The sequence below is a fragment of the Crocodylus porosus genome, unplaced genomic scaffold (assembly GCF_001723895.1).
Source record: "Crocodylus porosus isolate Cpor-Errol unplaced genomic scaffold, CroPor_comp1, whole genome shotgun sequence".
NCBI classification, from domain to species: domain Eukaryota; kingdom Metazoa; phylum Chordata; order Crocodylia; family Crocodylidae; genus Crocodylus; species Crocodylus porosus.
Window position 1 is genome coordinate 73818924 of NW_017728909.1, and position 19459 is coordinate 73838382.

The 19459-nt window shown below is 41.0% G+C and overlaps 1 protein-coding gene across 1 annotated transcript in view; it reads left to right on the forward strand.

Moving 5' to 3' along the window:
- Positions 1–19459, forward strand: part of WDR36 (WD repeat domain 36) — a 59712-nt gene that overhangs the window by 33921 nt on the left and 6332 nt on the right. Inside the window, exons 12-19 of the mRNA XM_019531721.1 lie at positions 396–426; positions 3516–3630; positions 4475–4640; positions 4892–5000; positions 5872–5951; positions 12648–12755; positions 16664–16795; positions 17402–17417. Of these exons, the coding sequence (XP_019387266.1) occupies positions 396–426; positions 3516–3630; positions 4475–4640; positions 4892–5000; positions 5872–5951; positions 12648–12755; positions 16664–16795; positions 17402–17417 (757 nt within the window). The remainder of the gene's footprint in view (positions 1–395; positions 427–3515; positions 3631–4474; positions 4641–4891; positions 5001–5871; positions 5952–12647; positions 12756–16663; positions 16796–17401; positions 17418–19459) is intronic.

The window sequence follows — 19459 nt, forward strand, 5'->3', positions numbered from 1 at the left end:
CCTTTGCCACCTTACGCTGGATGGTAAATTCCAGCAGGTGATGATCACTGTCGCCCAGGTGGTCGAGCACCCGCAGCCCCCTCACCAGGTCATCACCCGTGGCCAGCACTAGGTCCAACAAGGTGTCCCCCTCGTGGGGCTGTGCACCTCCTGGGTTAGGTGGAGGTCCTGCACTCTGTCTAAGAACATACGTGAGCAGTCAGACCTGGCTGACTGCTCCTCCCAGCAGATATCCGGGAAGTTCAGGTCCCCCATGACTACCACATCCTTACCACTACCTCTGTGAGCTGACCAAAGAATTCCTGGTCAAGCTCTTCTACCTGGTTGGGAGGTCTGTAGTAGACCCCCACCATTAAGTCTCTCTCCCCTCGACTGCCTTGTACTCTAACCCAAAGCACCTCAGAGTGCCACTCCTCTGACTCTTTGGTCTAAATCAGAAATGTACCTACAAGTCTTCATTTTCTGAAATCCAGTTATTTGCATATAATTTTCTAGACACTTAAATAGTTCCTAAAGCTCCTCTTGCCATCACTGATTTTTTATGTATGTATGTATGTATTTATTTTTTTGTATCTGTGGTGGTAGATTTTCATGGTTTCTTTGCTGAATCCCTCCTGTTGAGATTTTTGAAAAAATAGATACATTTCTGTTACAAATGTGGTGGATTTACTTAAATATCAGAACCTTTTGAATGGGTTTTTGTTGTACCCATGGTGATCTAAAGACATAGGCAAGCAAGGTTCTTTGGATAGATGTGATATTCTGTCTTTTATTAGACCAACTGAGTAGTTTGTAAAGAACTTTTTTCCAGCTTTCAGGCACAATCACTGTTAGACCCCGACTCCATGCAGCGCCCAACGACTAGGGGGACAATGATCCAATTGCTCACGGGTCCTGTTACTCATTAGCCAAAGCAAGCAGGGGGCAAACACCAGCACACATTGCTCGCAACAGCTTTATTCAAAATGGAGACAGCTTTGGACTAGCTCCCAAAAAACCAACAAACCGGGGAGCTTCAGTGAACAGTAGTTTTTTCCCATATTTATACACTTTGGTTTATACTTACTAACATTCACTGTACCCTCACTCTTCCTATGTTCCACCCATTTCTCCTCCCATTTCAAGCTCCGCCTCTGTTTACTGTTTGTTTCATTAACATGGAATTGCATATGCATTTCACTCATTTACATGTCTTTGCTATGAGTGAGTGCATGTCTAAGACCTTGACTCCTGCTCTTTGGTCAATGGGCGGACTTCGATCAAAACCTGGAAGTTTCTGGAGGCTTCTTCACCAATCACCATTCACCTTTTTGCATATGTTCATCTTGGATTCTGTTACCAATTACATGTTGTTTTTCACATTCCAGTCTGTTTTTTAGTCTCATGTTCCACATTCCTAAACATCACCTCATTCACAGCACACAAGACTCTCACAGATTCACTTGCTGCTTTTTTTCCTCAGAAAATGGTTGACACAGTTAAGATGGTTCCTTAGCATAAGCAAATGGCTGGCTTAGCTATCATCCTGCCTTGTGGTTAGCAGCTTTTGCTAGGCCACAGGTAAAGCCTTCATTCAGCTGCAAATCCAGTGCTCCCCAAAAATCCATACAGTGTTACCCTAACACTCACCTTTCTTTGAGCGTAGGGAGTCTCTGTTGTTCTGATACTCTAAGGACTAAAAGAAGTTAAAAGTTGGACAGGATGTCTGTGAGAATGTGAATAGGTGGATATTAGGAAAGCAAAAGGTAGAGAAGGGAAAGGAGGGGGTGAACTGAGGGGATAGGGAGAGAAAGCCAAAGGTAAGTAAAGGAGACTCTACAGTAGTAGTCTTCCAAGGTAAAAAAGAGGCTGTCTGTGAAAAAGTAAATAGCTGGAAATTAGGAAGACAAAGAGTAGAAAAGTAGGGGAGGGGAGGAAAGGCGGGAAAGAAAAGTGTAAAAGGTCAGGTCTGGCAGGTACCTGGTGAATCAGATGTCAGGCAGGTTGTAATGTGTCATAAATCTAATGTCTATATTGAATCCGTGATTTTTTTTGTATCCAGTAGATTTATGAAGTGACATTTGTAGGATCGTCTACAAAAGGTGTTTTGTAAGCTCCCTTTGAGAATTAAAACAGATCGGAGAGGAATTTCATAGACAGCCTCTTTTCTACCTTCAAAAACTACTACAGTAGAGTCTCCCTTGCCTACCTTTGGCTTTTTTCCCCTCTCTCTTTCCTTCTCTACCTTTGGCAGGCAAGGTTCTTTAAGTAGATTTAATGTCTTTTATTAGTAGTAAGCTTTCAGACACAGTCACCTTTCTTCAGGCACAGGGAGTTCCTGCTGTTCTGAGACTCCAAGGAATGAGAGAAACTAAAAGTGTGATAGGATGTCAGCAAGAATGTAAATAGGTAGAAATTAGGAGTCTCAGAACAGCAGAGACTTCCTATGCCTGATGAAGGGTGACTGCACCTGAAAGCTTGCCAAGAACTTTTTTCCAGCTACTCAGTCTAATAATAGGTATCACATGTACCCAAAGAACCTTGCCTGCTTATGTCCTTAGACCAAAACAGCTATAACCAAATGCCCAGCTTTTCCCTTTTTTTCCTGATTTCACCCATTTACAGTCTCATTGACATCCTGTCACACTTTTAGCTTCTCTCATTGTTTGGAGTGTCGGAACAGCAGAAACTCCATATGCCTGAAGAAGGGTGATGGTACCCAAAAGCTTCCAAATAATTTATTTTTCAGCTACTCAGTTGATCTAGGCAGGCAGGATTCTTTTATTAGACCCTTTTGAATTACATCTGTTCATTTCTGTGTGCTCTGACCCAACTCTTGTTTTTGAAGTTCTGCAGGAAAGATCTTAAACATAAAATCTCTTTCTGATTCATACATTTTACATCTACTGACATCAAGTGTACGGTGTCAATACACTTGAAAATTATATGTACAGACAAGCTGTTATCCATTGGAGGATTGCATGAGGGTTTACTTTTCAGGTTGCTTTCCTTATGCTACAGTAATCTCTTTATAAGGGGATAAAGTTGTATGTACCCAATAAAGTAGGTGGTGGTGGTGCAGGCCCCAAGACACACAGTGGACAGCCCAGAGGTCACCAGGTCAAAGCCCTAGCAGAAACACTTGTGGCTCAGCTCTGTCAAATTCCAACAAATCTGCAAATTTTACTAAATACCTTGTTGCAAGGACACAAGAAAGGAAGGGATATGTGTTCTCTGAGCTTCTTGCTTATGCTTATTGCTATGTTGCACATTTTTATAAAAGCTGACAAGAAAGCGGCTATGCATTTCTCTTCCATATGATGAAGAACGTAGGCTATTATCTCACGAATTCTTGCAAACCTTCAGGAAAGATCTAATAGATGTTTTTAAGTTTTCCTCTCTTGAAATAAATGAAGTGTCTTGCAACACTTTAAATAGAAAATACTTTTAAGTAAAAAATGTTTTACTTTTTTTGTTAGTGAGTGTTGTGTCTTAAGGTCCTTTCTTGGTTTTTTTTTTTTTTCCCCCTTTAAAAGGCAGTTGACATTAGCACATGTGGAAACTTTGCTGTAATTGGCCTTTCGACTGGACACGTAGATGTATACAACATGCAGTCTGGCATTCACAGAGGACGTTATGGTAAAGAAAAAGGTGAACATTGTTACTCTTTTAAAAATAGCATCCTATTAGAATAGCAGCATGAACATGCTGCCAAGAAATAGTCTTCTTATAGGTTCTGTAGTAGATCAAAGAATATGGCTCTCCAAGCAGTATTGTACTGCATTTACTTTGGAGTTGACTTACTTTTGCTGGGTGAACGAAAGCACCATCACTGCTGCATTGAAGGAGGGCAGCAGTCCTGCTGTGTTGGATGACTGTGAGGTTGACATCAACTTAATTTTTATGAACACAAACTTGTTATTGTGAGAGGATTGAAAGCTAAAATGAAAACTGTTGGCTTTGACTAGGTTTGTGACCATGCACACCAGATCCTCCTTTACCTGATTTTTCTAGTTCTGTCTTCGCATCAAATTCTTAATGTATTAGTGTACTCTCTGCTCCAAATAGAATGGAGGGACCGCATGTGTATGTGCAGTTAACAAAGATCATAAACTAGCCCGGTACTTAGGTTTGTTGCTCTTGAATTGGCCACCTGAGCTGTTGGGTTGTCTGGGTAGTGAGATAGCACCAGCAGACCTTGAGGTGCCTTAAAGAACTTCATACATCCAGTCTCAAGTTCAGAATTGGGATTTTTAATGAAAGCTAACATACTGCTTTAATGAATACATTGTTCAAGATGTTTGTGTGGTACTATCTAAATTCTCTTTTATATAATACTTTTTTGCATATCATGTTCTATAGATCTGTATGATGTGTCACTTTATGTAGGTCAGTTTTGCTAAACCAATTAAGCTATGTACCACTTAAACTTGAAAGTGCTGATTAAGAATATACACTTTATTCTCTGCAAATTAATTTTTCTTCTTTTTTAAAGCACACGAAGGTGCTATTAGAGGGGTAGCAGTGGATGGATTAAACCAGTTGGCAATCACAGCTGGTAGTGATGGATTAATTAAATTCTGGAAGTTCAAAACTACAGAACTAGTTCATTCTACTAATCTGGCATCTTCTCTCAGTGGGATTCTTCTTCATAGAGACAGGTGAGAATGTACAGGTGTTTCAAATACAAGGTTAGTTATTTTTCTATATTTTTTAGAACCACTAACTAGATCTTTTTTTCCCTTAGTATTTGAAAGTAGTCGTGCAAAGAGGTTTTTTGTTTTGTAGACAATGGAATCCTGTTTTTCTGAGAGATGTTTAGTAGGCCATAACATTTTTAGAGTTCATGCTAAAATATTATTTGCTGTTTCATCTTTGTGTATTAACTCTGGTTATGTACTATTTTTGCCAGTGGTATTCTGGGAATTGCATCTGATGACTTCAGTATTAGTGTGTTGGATGTAGAAACAAGAAAGATTGTCAGGAAATTCTCCGGACACCTTGGAAAGATTAATGATATGGTAACTATACACATCAAATGCTTGCTTGCTCTGGGGAATAAAAAATAATTCACTCTGTAAATAGATATCCCTGTTTATAGTGTGTGTGTGTCTGTGTCTGTGTCTGTAATGTTTATAGCAAATTCCAGTTTATAGCAAATAAAAAGGTATAAATATATTTTTTGAATATTTATATTGTATTCCGCTACAAAAGCCAACAAATGTAAGGGTAATCTGACAACAGCAGTGATGTCTCCATATATTTGTATAAAAATTAATTTGGTTTGCAAATTTTAAAATGCTTATTATTTAAAAAGGTAATAGAGAAATAAGTATTGCAATTTAATTACCAGAGTTCATATTGCGTAAAGACTTTGATTGAAACTTTATTTTTACTAAGATGAAAAGAATAAAAATAGATGCTAGGTTATTGGAGCCCATTGTGTTCATCCAGTAGTTCAGTTGTCCATAAACGTATGAGGACTACATAGCTATATTTATATTTAGCATGCATAAATGAATTGTTTGCTAATATGACATTGGTGGTTGCTTTTAAACTACCATTTGGATTTGTCTTTAGGTTCTAATGCATTCCAAGTGTCAGCTGTGGTGTGTAGAACGTCTTATTTATTGTTCTTTTTTACATTTTGAGCAGTATCATACAAGGATCTACAAGTATTGCTTAGAACCATGCAGGCTGTTGGATACCATATCCTACAGCCTTGTTTTACTTACCTTAATTGTCCTGAATAAGTTTGTAAGTATCTTTTGGCTAGACACCTACTTATTTGATGAAGCTGTTGACCTAATTTTTATCTTAGTGAACTAAGGAAATATATTAGGTGTGCCATTTATACCACAGGTACTCATTTAGCTATAAAATGTATTGCAGGCTTTCAGTCCTGATGGTCGCTGGCTAATAAGTGCATCAATGGACTGCACCATTAAGACATGGGACCTTCCATCTGGATGGTAAGACAATTTAAAATCTGTAACAGAAGGTATAATATAAATTTCAAGTATAATGTGTATAAAACACAGTAAAAGAGACTGGTTGGGTTGTTTTGTCATAAAATAAAATAGGCTAAGAAATTCCAAGTTAATATTTGTTATATTTAAAACTAACTTTTGTCTAGTTCTTTCTAATTTTCCTGGTCCCTGTTATGAATCTCTTAATGACTAACAGTTTAAAATCTTACAGAATAATTGAGTCAAGTGCTTGAAGATGTATGAATAGAAGTTGTGAATTTGCTATTTTCATTCAGCTACAATTTAGAAGGTTTAATGTCAGTTAAAAAATACCTTTTAAGGGTGCACTGATACAGATTTTGGGGGCTGATACCAATAGCTGATATTTAAGGAGGCATGTCGGCCAATACTGATCTGATATCCAGTATAGCGGCCATCAGCTGGTAAATCTAGTATGATGGAAGGGGAGGGGGGAGGAAAGAGATGTGCCTCCCACAGTGAAGGAAGGGGCAGAGGCAGGCACTGCCCAGGAGGGCAGAGGGGTGGGGTGGAGGCATGGTTCATGAGTTGGGGGCAGCTCTGCTGCTGCATGAACCCCGGGAAGGTGGGGAGACATGTGTCCCCAGATCTGCGCAGGGCGGGCTGCAGCTGCAGGGTGGACCTGGAGCTAGCATTGTGCAGGACTTTTCTTGCTGGGGGCTGGGGTCAGAGCAGGCTCCAGCGGCACTGGGAGGAGGCAGCAGCTACCAGTCCTGTGCCGCCACCCACCGAAGCTCCAGCTGAATGTCATGCTTCCACCCAGCCACTAGGAAAAGCCAGGGCTGTGCTGGGTGGCAGGCTACAGTGCAGGGCTCAGAGCAGAGCTGCGGTGAAATTTGGGGTGACTGCAGCCTCCTCCCAGCACCACGAGAGCCTGCTCTGACCCCAGCCCCTGTCAAGAAGAGCCCCACACAGTGCTGGCTCCAGCTTCACCCCAGAGCTGCAACCTGCCCCAGTGCCATGCAGATCTGGGAGCACAGGCCCTGCCCCCCAAGTCCTTCCGGGGCACAGGCAGCAGCAGGAGCTGCCCCCACCCCACGAGCCTTGCCTCTGTCTTTCCTGCCCCCTGGCTGGGCAGTGCCTGCTGCTTCCCTCACCACGGGGGACATTTGATCTGCCCTCCCACGCCCCTCCCCTTCCAACTTACCAGCTGGAGGCAGCTTTCCACACTGCTGGCTCTGCTGTGTGCTGTGTTGCGGCTGTGTGCAGCACAGGCATTTATCGGCCAAATTATCAGGCCGATATCCAATATAGACAATTCTCTTTATATCGGTACCGATCTAATATCAAACCAATGTATCGGTACACGACTAATACCTTTATTTAGTCCATGCAGCTTAGTTGCTCCTAAGTTTTATAGGGCATTGCAAGGCAAGGGCATTTGAAGAACAGAGGAACTTGCAGCTTTCTGGAACAGGAGTCAGGTTGTGTACAATATTAACAAAATATTTATATATGTATATGTTTATTTTTGTATATATTTCCTAGTGCTCCAGTTTAGGTGTCTAATATGTCAGGATAGATGGTACTGTAAATACAGTAATTTTTAATTGTATTGATAATTTTTTTTTACAGAAATAATATTTCACAGTTGAATCTTGAATCAATAAAAATACTAAAGCAGACTTGCTTAAGTACTAATAAGTATGCATGCTTACTAGTATGGATGTCACTTTATTACATGCCTGTCATAGAAATGTGCATTAGCTAAAGTGGAAAGAGAAAAGAAACACTCCTGTGACATTTCTTATTTTAAAAGTGGAAATCATAAATGAACTTAAGAATGATTGATAGTATGATGGCGCCTTCTGCTCTGCCATTCTTATTTTAACTTGCATTGTTTTTAAAATGCTTGGGAGGGTGGAGAAATATTAGTTGACTGTGGTGCCCTGTTGTTGCTCACACTTGTCGGGATTGAATTTTCCTGATGAGATTACTCAGGCTGGCTTCAAAAAAAACAGTTTCACATGAAGTATAGTTTTCTCATGTCTGAATTCAAGAATTGTTTATTTGTTTAATTCATGAAATATTTAAGCATCTTCAGAAATTACCAGTTGCAAGTCGCAGCTCTAGGAAATACTGATCTATAGTGCTACACATCAAACAAAGATGCTAGTACTTCAGTATAACATATTCTGCACTTGTTGAAATTTTAGTAGCTTTTCCACTCTTTTGATGGGCCATAAAAAACTAAAACCAGGGGTATAAAACTCAACTTGTACCCCAGACTGGATCCAGACCACAGGACTCCTTTGCAGGCCAAATGCAGCCCAGGTGTGCAAGCCAGATTGCAGGCAGTATAAGTTCTTTCCTCCATTTTGTTTGTGAATACTGCCAGACCCTGCTCTCTGAACACCTGGAAGTAAGGGGCAAATTTAAAAATACTGACCTTGAAATAGACATACCTATCATAAATTGCATATAGGAAAATTATTACAGGTACCCATAAACTTAGTTAATCCAAAATTGATGCAGTTTACCTGTTTTGAAACTGCTGCGAGTTTTTGCATAGGTGATCCATAAACACACTTTAATCTACTTACATATAATGTACACTATGCATGACATGAGTCCAAAGCCAAAAGGCTCATGATTTACCATACAGTTCGTTGGCTGGTCTTCACCAGAGACAACAGGGTTTCAAGCCATAGTGACCCCACAGCTCAGCATTGCTCAGTATGTGTGTGTACTTCAGGTACCTTCTTCCCCCTGAACCCCAAAGGATCCACCCTTCCCGTGAACCAGATGCTCTTATCATGAGTCCTGGGATCATCTAAAAATTTATATTTAGATGAGAGGCAGGGCAACCTGGTCCAGCTTCACCTCAGAGAGTGGGCCACACTAATCACATGCAACAAGCTGAGAGAGGAGGTTGTCCCAGCCACCTGCAGAGAGTTCGGGATTGATTGAGAGTGTAGTCGGGGGTAGAAAGGTAAGAAAGGTTTATTGACTTAACAAAAGCTTGACTACGTGTAGTATACTAAGATAGATAATGACAGACAATAATAATTCACGTCGGCAACTTATCAGCAGTCCCCTCTGATGCCTGATGTACAACAAGTTTCTCTTTCCACAAAGCTCGCGAAATCAGGCGTCCCCGATCAGCGCTGTCCAAGAGGTACGAGGAAGGACCCTGATATTCAGTACTTGGGCTCCTTGAGATCCACAGGCCCACTAATCGAGGTCAACAGCTAATTAATCCATTTCACAGAGCTGTATCTTCCTTCTGAATGATTCCCGTGTGTGCCAGCCAATTTATAATTTGTGACCTGTGCTGATAAATTACAGCCATTCAGATTCTTTTTACTTCAACTGTCCTTAGACTGACCAATAGCAGTACAAGCCTTACATTCTTTTGATAAGATTAATTTTAACTATGCCACAGGGCCTTACTACTTGAAGTCTTTGCTAAATTTACTAAGCCTCACTTCATACAAGGCCTTACTACATCTTAAGCTTTAATTAGGCTCTTAGCAACAACGTATAGCTTAATATCTAAACAGATGACAGAGAAACACTTGATCTAATCTTCATAGAGCTTTCAGCAAGCACCATTATCACACAGACATAATTTTTAGCTGTCACAGGAGGTAACAGAGGGATTCTGGGTAAGCTGTTTGGGGCCCGGTTCGGTGATGTTTGCTAGACATTTAAGGCTGCTTAAAAAACAAGACTCATTGGAAATTGGAAAGAAAGGCACAGCTCAGCTGTGGGAGTGAAGAGAAAGTTGAAATATATTCAGCGTAGTGGCTCACCATGACTTGAAAAAAGTCAGCACTGAAGGAGACTGCACACAATGGGCACTACCATATATCTTACTCAGATAGGCTACACTAACCTATACTTACCTGGTAGGGGAAACACGTTGTATCTAAGAAGGCAGTTTTCCTTAAGCATTCCCAGGGATAACTGTTCTTCTGGCATGGTTTAGTACCTGCTGAGGTGCTGGGGCTACAACCCTAATTTATGGAAATAGGAGGCTTTTCCCTAGCTTGCTCCTGTGGCCATATGACTGAGGGCAGGCAAAACTTGGGGGCATCTGAACCCCAAGCCTCCAGGCTTAGGCCTGCCAAAGTATTTGGAAGTATCTGAAGCCCCTGGTGGGGGTGGAGGATGTTTGCCGGTTGTAGGGCCACTTATGGTTCTGGACTGACTCATGGATTTGGCTTTGATTTGTCTTATTTGGTTTAGAACGTGAAAAATTTCTTTTAAAAAAAAATGGGCTCCCATTAGCATGTCAAATGTATTGATTTTGGTACCAAGGGGAGGGTGTCAGGGCTGGCTCTGGCCTTCCTGGTGCGAGCCTGGTATTACACTACCTCCAGGCCCAGTGCCAGTTCCCTGCAGAGGCAACACCTGCCTGGTTTTACAGGACACACACATACACACATACTTCCTGTCAGAGTTTGCCCAATATGGGCTTTGTGTTTTATGGTCATACTCAGTGTTGGCTGCTTTTAATCAACTTCATAGTTGATTTCTGTTTCTGAACACATGCTGCTTTTGGGATCAGTTTAATGGACACCTATTAGGGCTGTGCGAAACAGCACTGTTTCGTTTCGAGTTTCATTTTGTAGAAACTGTTTTGCCCGTAGGCTATAATGGGGAATCAAGAAACTGCCTATAACTTGATCATTTCTTGCCTGATTCGAATGAAAACAGCAGGAAGGGTAGCCCCTGCTGAGGCCACAAATCCTGTTACATTTCAAGGAGATGGGTACAGAGGCTTCTGGGAAACTGTACCTCAAGCTGCTGACAAGCAAAACTTGTGACACACTGTGTGTGTGTGTGTGTGTGTGTGTGTGTGTGTGTGTGTGTGTGTGTGTGTAGCTGTTTTCTGTTCCTCCCCCAGAGCACCGGGATTTGAAGGGACCTCAGGGAAGGATCACAGTCACTGGTCAGCTACACAGTCAACATCAGAGCAGTCTTTCCCCCCTCGTCCCCCTCTCTCCCCTTACCTTCTGTTTTTCTGCAAGCAAGCCCAGCTTCAAAACTTCAAATGTTTCAAGTGCCCTTGTTTCATTTCGAGGCTGCTTCAAAGCCTTTCATTTCATTTCAGTTTCACTGTTTCAAGCTAGAAATGAGTCGAAACGAAACACCGGGCAAAATTTTGCACAGGCTTACCACTGACGGACCTCTGCTGTGACGTGATAATTAGCATGCATTTGGAGCAGGCTCAGTTAACAGAGTCTACCTTGAGCCTACTGCAGCATGCTAATTAACGCACTCCAGCAGCCTCTGTGTCACATGTATTCAGGATCTCCACATTTCAAAGTGGCCTTGGGGGCACTTTAACTAAAGCTTATCAAACAAGCTTTAGTTGAAGTGCCCCCACTGCTATTTTGAAGAACAGGACACTGAATATATGTGACACTGCAGGTGCTTTAATTAGAGTGGCTCCCAGCTGCTCAAATTGAAGTGTACCCTTCTCTACCTTCTAACATATGTATGCATATATAAGATATATATCACAGGGCCAATTCCCTATGTTTACTGAGGTTTCCTTGTATGCAAATGTAAAATGAGAGGCTTTTTTCCCCCCCATGCTGATGGTGCGGAGGGAGGGGAGGATTTTGTCTTGTATTTGAGTAAATACAGTAAGTGATAGTCAGTTAGGACTTAGAGGTGGTTTTCATAAAATCAGTTTTTTCAATGTTTAAAAATCAGACTTTGAATGATTCAGCCTGGTTGTGTTTTTAATAAGTGCTGTTAAATCCTAACTTAATATGATACCCTAGTAGGCACAATTTAACCATTGGTTGTGGGTTTTGAATTAAGGTTGTGTTGTAGAAAATGGACTTGTCATGTAATTTTTGTCATATGATGGAAATATTTCCATCAGAAGACAATGGGAGTATATTTCTTTTACAGCCAAGTGTGATTTATGAGAGTAATAAAACATTTTTCATAGTGGTTATTCAGCACCGTTCCAACAACATAGAATACAGGTTATTGAACTAAAATATTTTATCTAGTTAGCCTTTTTCATTTGTTTTTTTCCCCTACATTGTGCCAGACTAATAGCAGAAAGTGATTTAAGTATTTAAAAAAAAAAAAATACTCCCTTGGATTTTGTACAGCAGTTAGAGCACCCAGATGCTGGATTTTTCTTTGTATATGTTATAATTGGAGGACCAGAGCTTCCAAGTACAGTGAGATGATATGTGCTAAACAATGTCAGAACAAAAGACAGTAGCATGCGCAGGTCACTGATGCACAGATTCTGACACCAGTGTTTGATCAAGAAGTGCTGCTATGTAAGGTGGAGGGAATTGACAAGCCGTGGCGGCATCTTGGCTGGAGAGAATGAAAATAAATTGAAAGGTTAAAACCACTTGGTATTTTGTCATGAAAATGCTTTTTTGTCACAGAGGTATTTTTAAATATATATTATTCAAACCTATTGTCCAAATTTATTGAAGTTAGTTAGAGGCAAGGATTTTTTGGGTGATATCTTTTACTGGACTAACTGCATAGTTAGGATAAAGTTAGAAAGCCTTTCAAATGCATGGTTATAATTGCCGCAAACTATACAAAAATGAGTGCCATCTAAGAATACAAAGTGTTAACTACAGGTTATGAGAAGAAATATTGTATGCTTTCAGAATGACGACAGGTATGAAAATCACGTCTTTCATAATTTTTCTCCCCTCTTTGTAGCCTCATAGATTCCTTCTTGCTAGACTCGGCAGCTGTCAGCATTACCATGTCTCCTACAGGGGATTTTCTAGCTTCATCGCATGTGGATGATCTTGGAATTTATCTGTGGTGAGTGCATAAGTTTTCAGAGGTGTTCAGAAGTATTCCTATGTCAGCATAACATTACAGAAATTTCTTACATCACTTTGTCCATGATCTGTAAATAGAGAATTGTGACATAAAGTTTTTTCTCCAGTATGTTGACACTGGACCTACACATGTTGGTTTAAGCTATATTTATTATTTATTTAACTTTATGAATTTTTCTGCATTCTACCACTCTGCTAATCTGGCTGAGGCCGAAAGACTCTTCTAGGTGTGCAACTGAGATGTAACATATGCACAATTGTGCTTTCCTGTCTGCCTGCTGTACTGCTTATGATAGATACCTTCATGTCATCCAGGTCATGTGTATCTGGTTATTGTTTTATCTGGGAGCCTTTAATGCTAGGCTTTGTCTAAACTTGAATGATTTACTAGTATAGTTTAGTTAGTAAACATTTTAAAAATAATTGTGGTTTATGTTTTGCAAATAGCCCACTTTCTAGTGTAACTTTTAAATGAGTACTCCAAACAAAATGAATGATACCAGCCAGAGGCCTTCTTTGCTGGTATAAACATCAAAATTGCGAAATATCATATCCTGTCCAGAACTTGGATGATACAGACCCACCCCCTCCCAATCATTATTGCTGATTTTAGAAATCAGAAGAGGAATTGTTCAGGAATGGTACTACTTTGTGAGATTGGTTTTAAAGCAGAGTAAATATAAAGTACCTTAAACATTAAACCTAAACATGCTTATCAGATAGGTAAACTGCGAAAATTAAGTCAGATGTTACAGGCCATGTTATACCATTCACTTACCATGCCAGTTAGCAGTGCTTAAAAAATGGTGCTCGCTGAACAGCACTGATTTCCCAAGCCAATAGCAGTGTAACTTTGTTCAGTTGCACTGATTTCCAGTAGAACACAGGAAGCAGTGTGGAGCAGCATTGTCTGGCACAGTAAGTGAGAAATATAGACATGACCATGGTGCCTTGGTAGCCAAGCCAGGAAATTTAAAATGTGGTAAACTTCAGGTAGTGACAGAAGTAACTTTTACATCATAACTTGTATTACAGATTGGAGTTGTAGCAAAAGCAAGTTAAAGACATTTTCTGTAATAATTGTGATGTTATTCTGATCACAGAACTCTGATGTGATTGGAATAAGAAGCTTGGTGGGATAGCTCACATGACTGGAGCACTGTCATGGATGGGTACAAACTGTTCAGGAAGGACAGGCAGGGGAGAAGAGGAGAAGTTGCACTTTATATAAAAGAGCTGTATAATTGCTCAGAGCTCCAGTATGAAACTGGAGATAGGCCTGCTGAGAGTCTCTGGGTTAGGGTCAGTGGGGACAGCAGCAAGGGTGATGTTGTGGTGGAGGTAGTAGAGGATGAGGCTTTCTTCAAACAGCTAACAGAAGTTTCCAGATCACAGGCCCTGGTTCTCATGAGGGACTTCAATCACCCTGACATCTGCTGGGAGGGTAATACAGCAGGTAATAGGCAATCCAGTGAGTTTTTGGAAAGTGTTGGGAACAAGTTCTTGGTGCAAGTGCTGGAGAGGCCAAGTAGGGGCCATGCTCTTCTTGACCTGCTGCTCACAAACAGGGAAAAATAAATCGTGTATGTACTAATAGATAGTAACTTGGGCAGCGGTGACCACAAAATGATTGAGTTCAGGATTCTGAGGAAAGGAAGGAAGGAGAGGAGCAGAGTAAGGACCCCAGACTTCAGAAAAGCAGACTTTAACTTTGCTCAGGGAACTCATGGGCAGGATCCCCTGGGAAGCCAGACTGAGGGGGAGAGGAGTCCAGGAATGCTAGCTGTACTTTAAAGAAGCCTTGGCTTAGCAGGGAATAGTTTAGTAAAATGTATTATAAAAAGGAAGCTTTTAAGAGATTAAAACTTGGACAAACAACTAAGGAGGAATACAAGAGTATTGCTTAAGCATGCAGGGATTAAGTCAGGAAGGCCAAAGTGCAGCTGGAGTTGCAGCTAGCAAGAGATGTGAAAAGTAAGAAGGCTTTCTGCAAGTATGTTGGTAACAAGAGGAAAGTCAGGGAAAGTGTGGGTCTTTTACTGAATGGAGGAGGCAACCTACTGACAGAAGATGCAGAAAAAGCTGAAGTACTCAATGCCTTTTTCCACTTAAGTCTTCACAGGCAAGGTCATGTCACAGACTACTGTACCAAACTGACAGCACAGTTCGGGGAGGAGGTGAGCAGCCAACAGTGGCAAAAAACAGGTTAGGGACTGTTTAGAAAAGCTGAACATGTACAAGCCCATGGGGCTGGTGCAGAGGAAGTTGGCTGATGTGATTGCAGAGCCACTGGCCATCATCTTTGAAAACTCATAGCAATTGGGAGATGTCCTGGATTATAGGAAAAGGGCAAATATAGTGTCCATATTTAAGAAAGGGAAAAAGGAGAATCTAGGGAACTACAGACCAGTCAGCCTCACCTCAGTCCCTTGAATAATCATGGAACAGATCCTCGGAGAATCCATTTCTAAGCATTTGGAGGAGGAGAAGAAGATGATTAGGAACGGTTGTCATGGATTCACCACAGGCAGGTCATACCTGACAAACCTGATTGCGTTCTATGATGAGATGACTGGATCTGTGGATATGGGGAGACAAGTAGAGGTGGTGTACCTTGATTTTAGCAAGGCTTTTGTCTCCCACAACATTCTCACAGGCAACCTAAGGAAGTACACTGGATGAATGGACTGTAATCGATGGCTCTATGTCTAGTTGGCAGCAAGTATCAAGTGGGTTGGTCCTGAGGCCAGTTTTGTTCAATATCTTCATCAGCAACCTGGAAAATGGCATAGAGTGCACCCTCAGCCATTTTTCAGATGATATCAAGCTGGGGGGAGTAGTAGGTACACTTGAGGATAGGGCTACTATTCAACGTGACCTAGACAGATTGGAGGATTGGGCCAAAAGAAATCTCATAAGGTTCAATAAGGTCAAGTGCAAAGTCCTGCACTTAGGATGGAGGAATCCCACGCGCCAGTACAGGCTGGGGGCTGACTGGCTGGGCAGCAGCTTTGCCAAAAAGGACCTGGGGGTTACAGTGGACAGTAAGCTGAATATGAGCCCACACGGTGGCATTGTTGCCAGGAATGCCAAGAAGGCTAATAGAATACTGGGCTGCGTTGATAGGAGAGTTGCCAGCATGTCAAGGGAAGTGATTCTTTCCTTCTATTCAGCACTGGTGAGGCCACATGTGAAGTACTGAGTTCAGTTTTTGACCCCTCACTACAGAAAGGATGAGGAAAAATTAGAGTCTGGGGAGGGCAGCTGAAATGCTGAGGGGGCTGGGGTGCATGACTTATGAGGAGAGGCTGAGGGAACTGGGCTTATTTAGTCTAGAGAAGAGAAGAATGAGAGGGGATTTAATTAGAAGCCTTCAACTATCTGAAGGGTGGTTTGAAAGAGGATGGAGCTGGACTGTTCTCAGAAGTGATGGATGATAGAACAAGATGCAGCAGTCTCAAGTTGCAGCAAGAGAAGTTTAGGTTTGATATTAGGAAGAATTTTCTCACTAGGAGGGTAGTAAAACAGTGGAACAAGTTACCCAGAGTTGCTGTGGACTCTGTCCTTGGAGGTTTTTAGGACCCGGCTAGACAAAGCATTGGCTGGGATGATTTAGTTGGGAACAGTGCTGCTTTGAGCAGAGTGTTGGACTACACGACCTCCTGAGGTCCCTTCCAACCCTAATTTTCTATGATTCTATGCAGTTTAGTCCCCCCCCCCACTTCTTTCTTTTTTCAAGACAAGTAATTCTAACCATAAGAAGAAAAACTCAGCTATTTGTTATATTTCAATGGTATCAAACATTCTAAAAATGTTGTTTAAATTCTTACTTTGCATGCTTATTTAAAAAGTAATGGTTTTTAATACTTCTTTGTCTTCATTATTTAGGTCTAATCGTTCCTTGTATTCGCTTGTCTCTTTACGGCCGCTTCCAACAGATCATGAGTCTTCTGTAATAATGCTTCCAAGAACCTGCCCTGCTCAAGGTATTTGCTGGATGAAAATGGCTTGTTCAAGACCGCAATAATGAAAGTCAAATGGCAGACATTTCATTTTCTTCATGTAGAATTCAGTGTTTTCTTGTAGAAAAAAATGCATACAACAGAGTCACTTCATCTCCTTAAGAAAAAGACTCCCTTTTCTGAAATCCCTGAATAAGGTAGCATACTAACATTATTCAGTACCATTTAGTTCTCAGTTGTATGGATGGACATGATAATGTTTACAAGAGTAGGTGTGTTGAAAGATTTTGTTTGTATTCCTTACTAAAACACATTTCAGGAGAATTAATAGTGTAGGTGCCATTTGCTTCCTTTCCTTGAAACCCAGAACCTTCATAATGCATTTCATGTGACATTTGTCATTCTGCTTGGCAGATAAAGACTTCTGTATGTTCTGTGTTCTTAATGCTTGTTTCCCTTATCCTGTTTGTCATCAGTGATTTTTATAATTTTTTGATGGCAAAATAAAAATAACCCCAGACATTTCAGACAGTTCATTCCCATGAGCCACTTAGACCATAAGTCTATCTAGCCTAGTGTCCTACCTCACAGAGTAGATAGTGAAGGGGAGAGTGAACAGGGCATATCCAGAATTTTCAGTTCCCTGCTCCTTCCACCATTGCAGCTTCCAGTATTTACAGGTTTGGGAAGGTCTAATTTGAAGGCCTTCTTTGTCTACAATATCCTGTTTAGTAGAATATATACCTATATGATGATGGACCTTTCCTCCAAGAATTGAACCATTCCCCTTTTGAATGGACTTAAGCTACCAGCTTCCATGACATCTTGGGGTAATGAGTTTCACATGTTAATTACTTACTGTGTGAATCTATATGTGCACTTTACTGCAGAGTAGACTAATTAGCTTTGCATTAAAGCACCACCATCTACACATGCATTAATATTAAGACACAGTAAGCTAACTCTGCCATAAGAGTACTATCTTACAGTAAAATAATTAACTCCACCACAGTACTATCTTACAGCATAGTGATTTACTGAATTGAAATGCACATATAGACAGTGACCGCAGACATAAATTGCACCCAGTCAGCCAGGGACCTGCTCCATCCTGGCTCAGATTGCTGCTGTTCTGAGTGCACATGCAAACACAGCACTTAGGGGCAGTTTACTGTGGCTTGAACTGCTCCAGCGTTTCTTGTCTCAATAATTGCACATGTAGATGTACCCACTATGTAGAACAAAACCTTCCTTTTGTTAACTTTAAACCTACCACCTAATAGTTTCAGCTTAGGTCCCCTAGTTCTAGTATTGTACAAGGCAGTAAATAAGAAATCCCTGTTTAATATTTTGTAAACCTCTGTCATACCCCGGCATCAAACATCCCTTCTAAAATCTGACACATCCTAGCCTATTTAGTTTCTCCTTATGTGGAAGCCCCCCATTCTCCTGATCATCCTTGTTGCTCTCCGTTGTACCTTTTCTAGTTTTATATATTGTTTTTGAGGTGTGATACCAAAACGGCACCAGTATAAATCTGTGGTGCATCCACACCTTGAATAAAAGGGCAAAATGATACTTTTTGCTTTGTTCACAATTCCATTCTTAATAATTCCTATCACTTTATTTGTCTCTTTGATGGCTGCTGAACACTGAGCTGATGGTTTTACCAAACTATCCACAGTGACATCCAATTTTTTTCTGGTGTGGTAACAGCCCTGTTACATATATTTGGGGTTATTTTTTCACATGTGCATGATATTTATCAACATTGAATTTAATTTGCCATGTTGTTGCCTATTTGCTCTCTTCTGTAAGATCAGTCCTTCAAAGTCTGTTCTTGTTCTTCAAAGTCTGCTTCAGCCTTTACCCTCTGAATATTTTGGTCACCTGCAAACTTAGTCACCTTGCTATTTTTCCCTCCTCCCCTCTTTCACTTCCCTTCCCCCTCCCCCTGCTTTCACCTCTTTCCAGGTTATATATAACTATATTAAACAGACTGGTCCCAACAGAGATCACTGTTTATTTCTTTTCATTCTGAAAACTGACCATTTATACCAATTCTGTTTTTCTATCCTTAACCCAATTTCTGATCTGATCCATAAATCAACGATAAACATATTTCATTAAGAACCTTTGATGCAGAACTTTTGTTAAAGGCTTTTTGAAGCTCAGAAATGCTTTATGAGTTGGATCGTCCTGCTCCCCATTCTTGTTGATACCCTCAAAGAACTCTTAACAGGTTACTGAGACAGGACCTTTATTTAGAAAAGCCATGCTGATTTATCCCAGCAAGCTCTGCTCATCCATGTGTTGAGCTGTCCTTTTATTTAATTATTGCTTCAGCCAGTTTGCCAGTAGCAGATGTTAGACTTGCTGACCTGTACTTCCCTGGGTCCCCTCTAGAGTTGTTTTTAAAGAGGCTGGTTCTGGTTCTGGTTCCAGTTCAGTTAATATTTCCAGTTCAGCAGATTTATAACCTTTTTGGCTAGCCTAGATTTCTGCGTCTTAAATTCTGTTCCCTACCTATTTTTAGGCTTTTCTGTAGCACATATTATAGCAGGGGCTGGCAGTTATTTCGGGCAGAGGGCCACTTACTGAGTTTTGGCAAGCCATTGAGGGCTGCATGACAGGCAGCCAGGGGCAGATATATATGAATTTTCTAAATTTTTTAGGGGACCCACGGGCTGGATAGAATGGCCTGGCGGGCCGCATGCGGCCC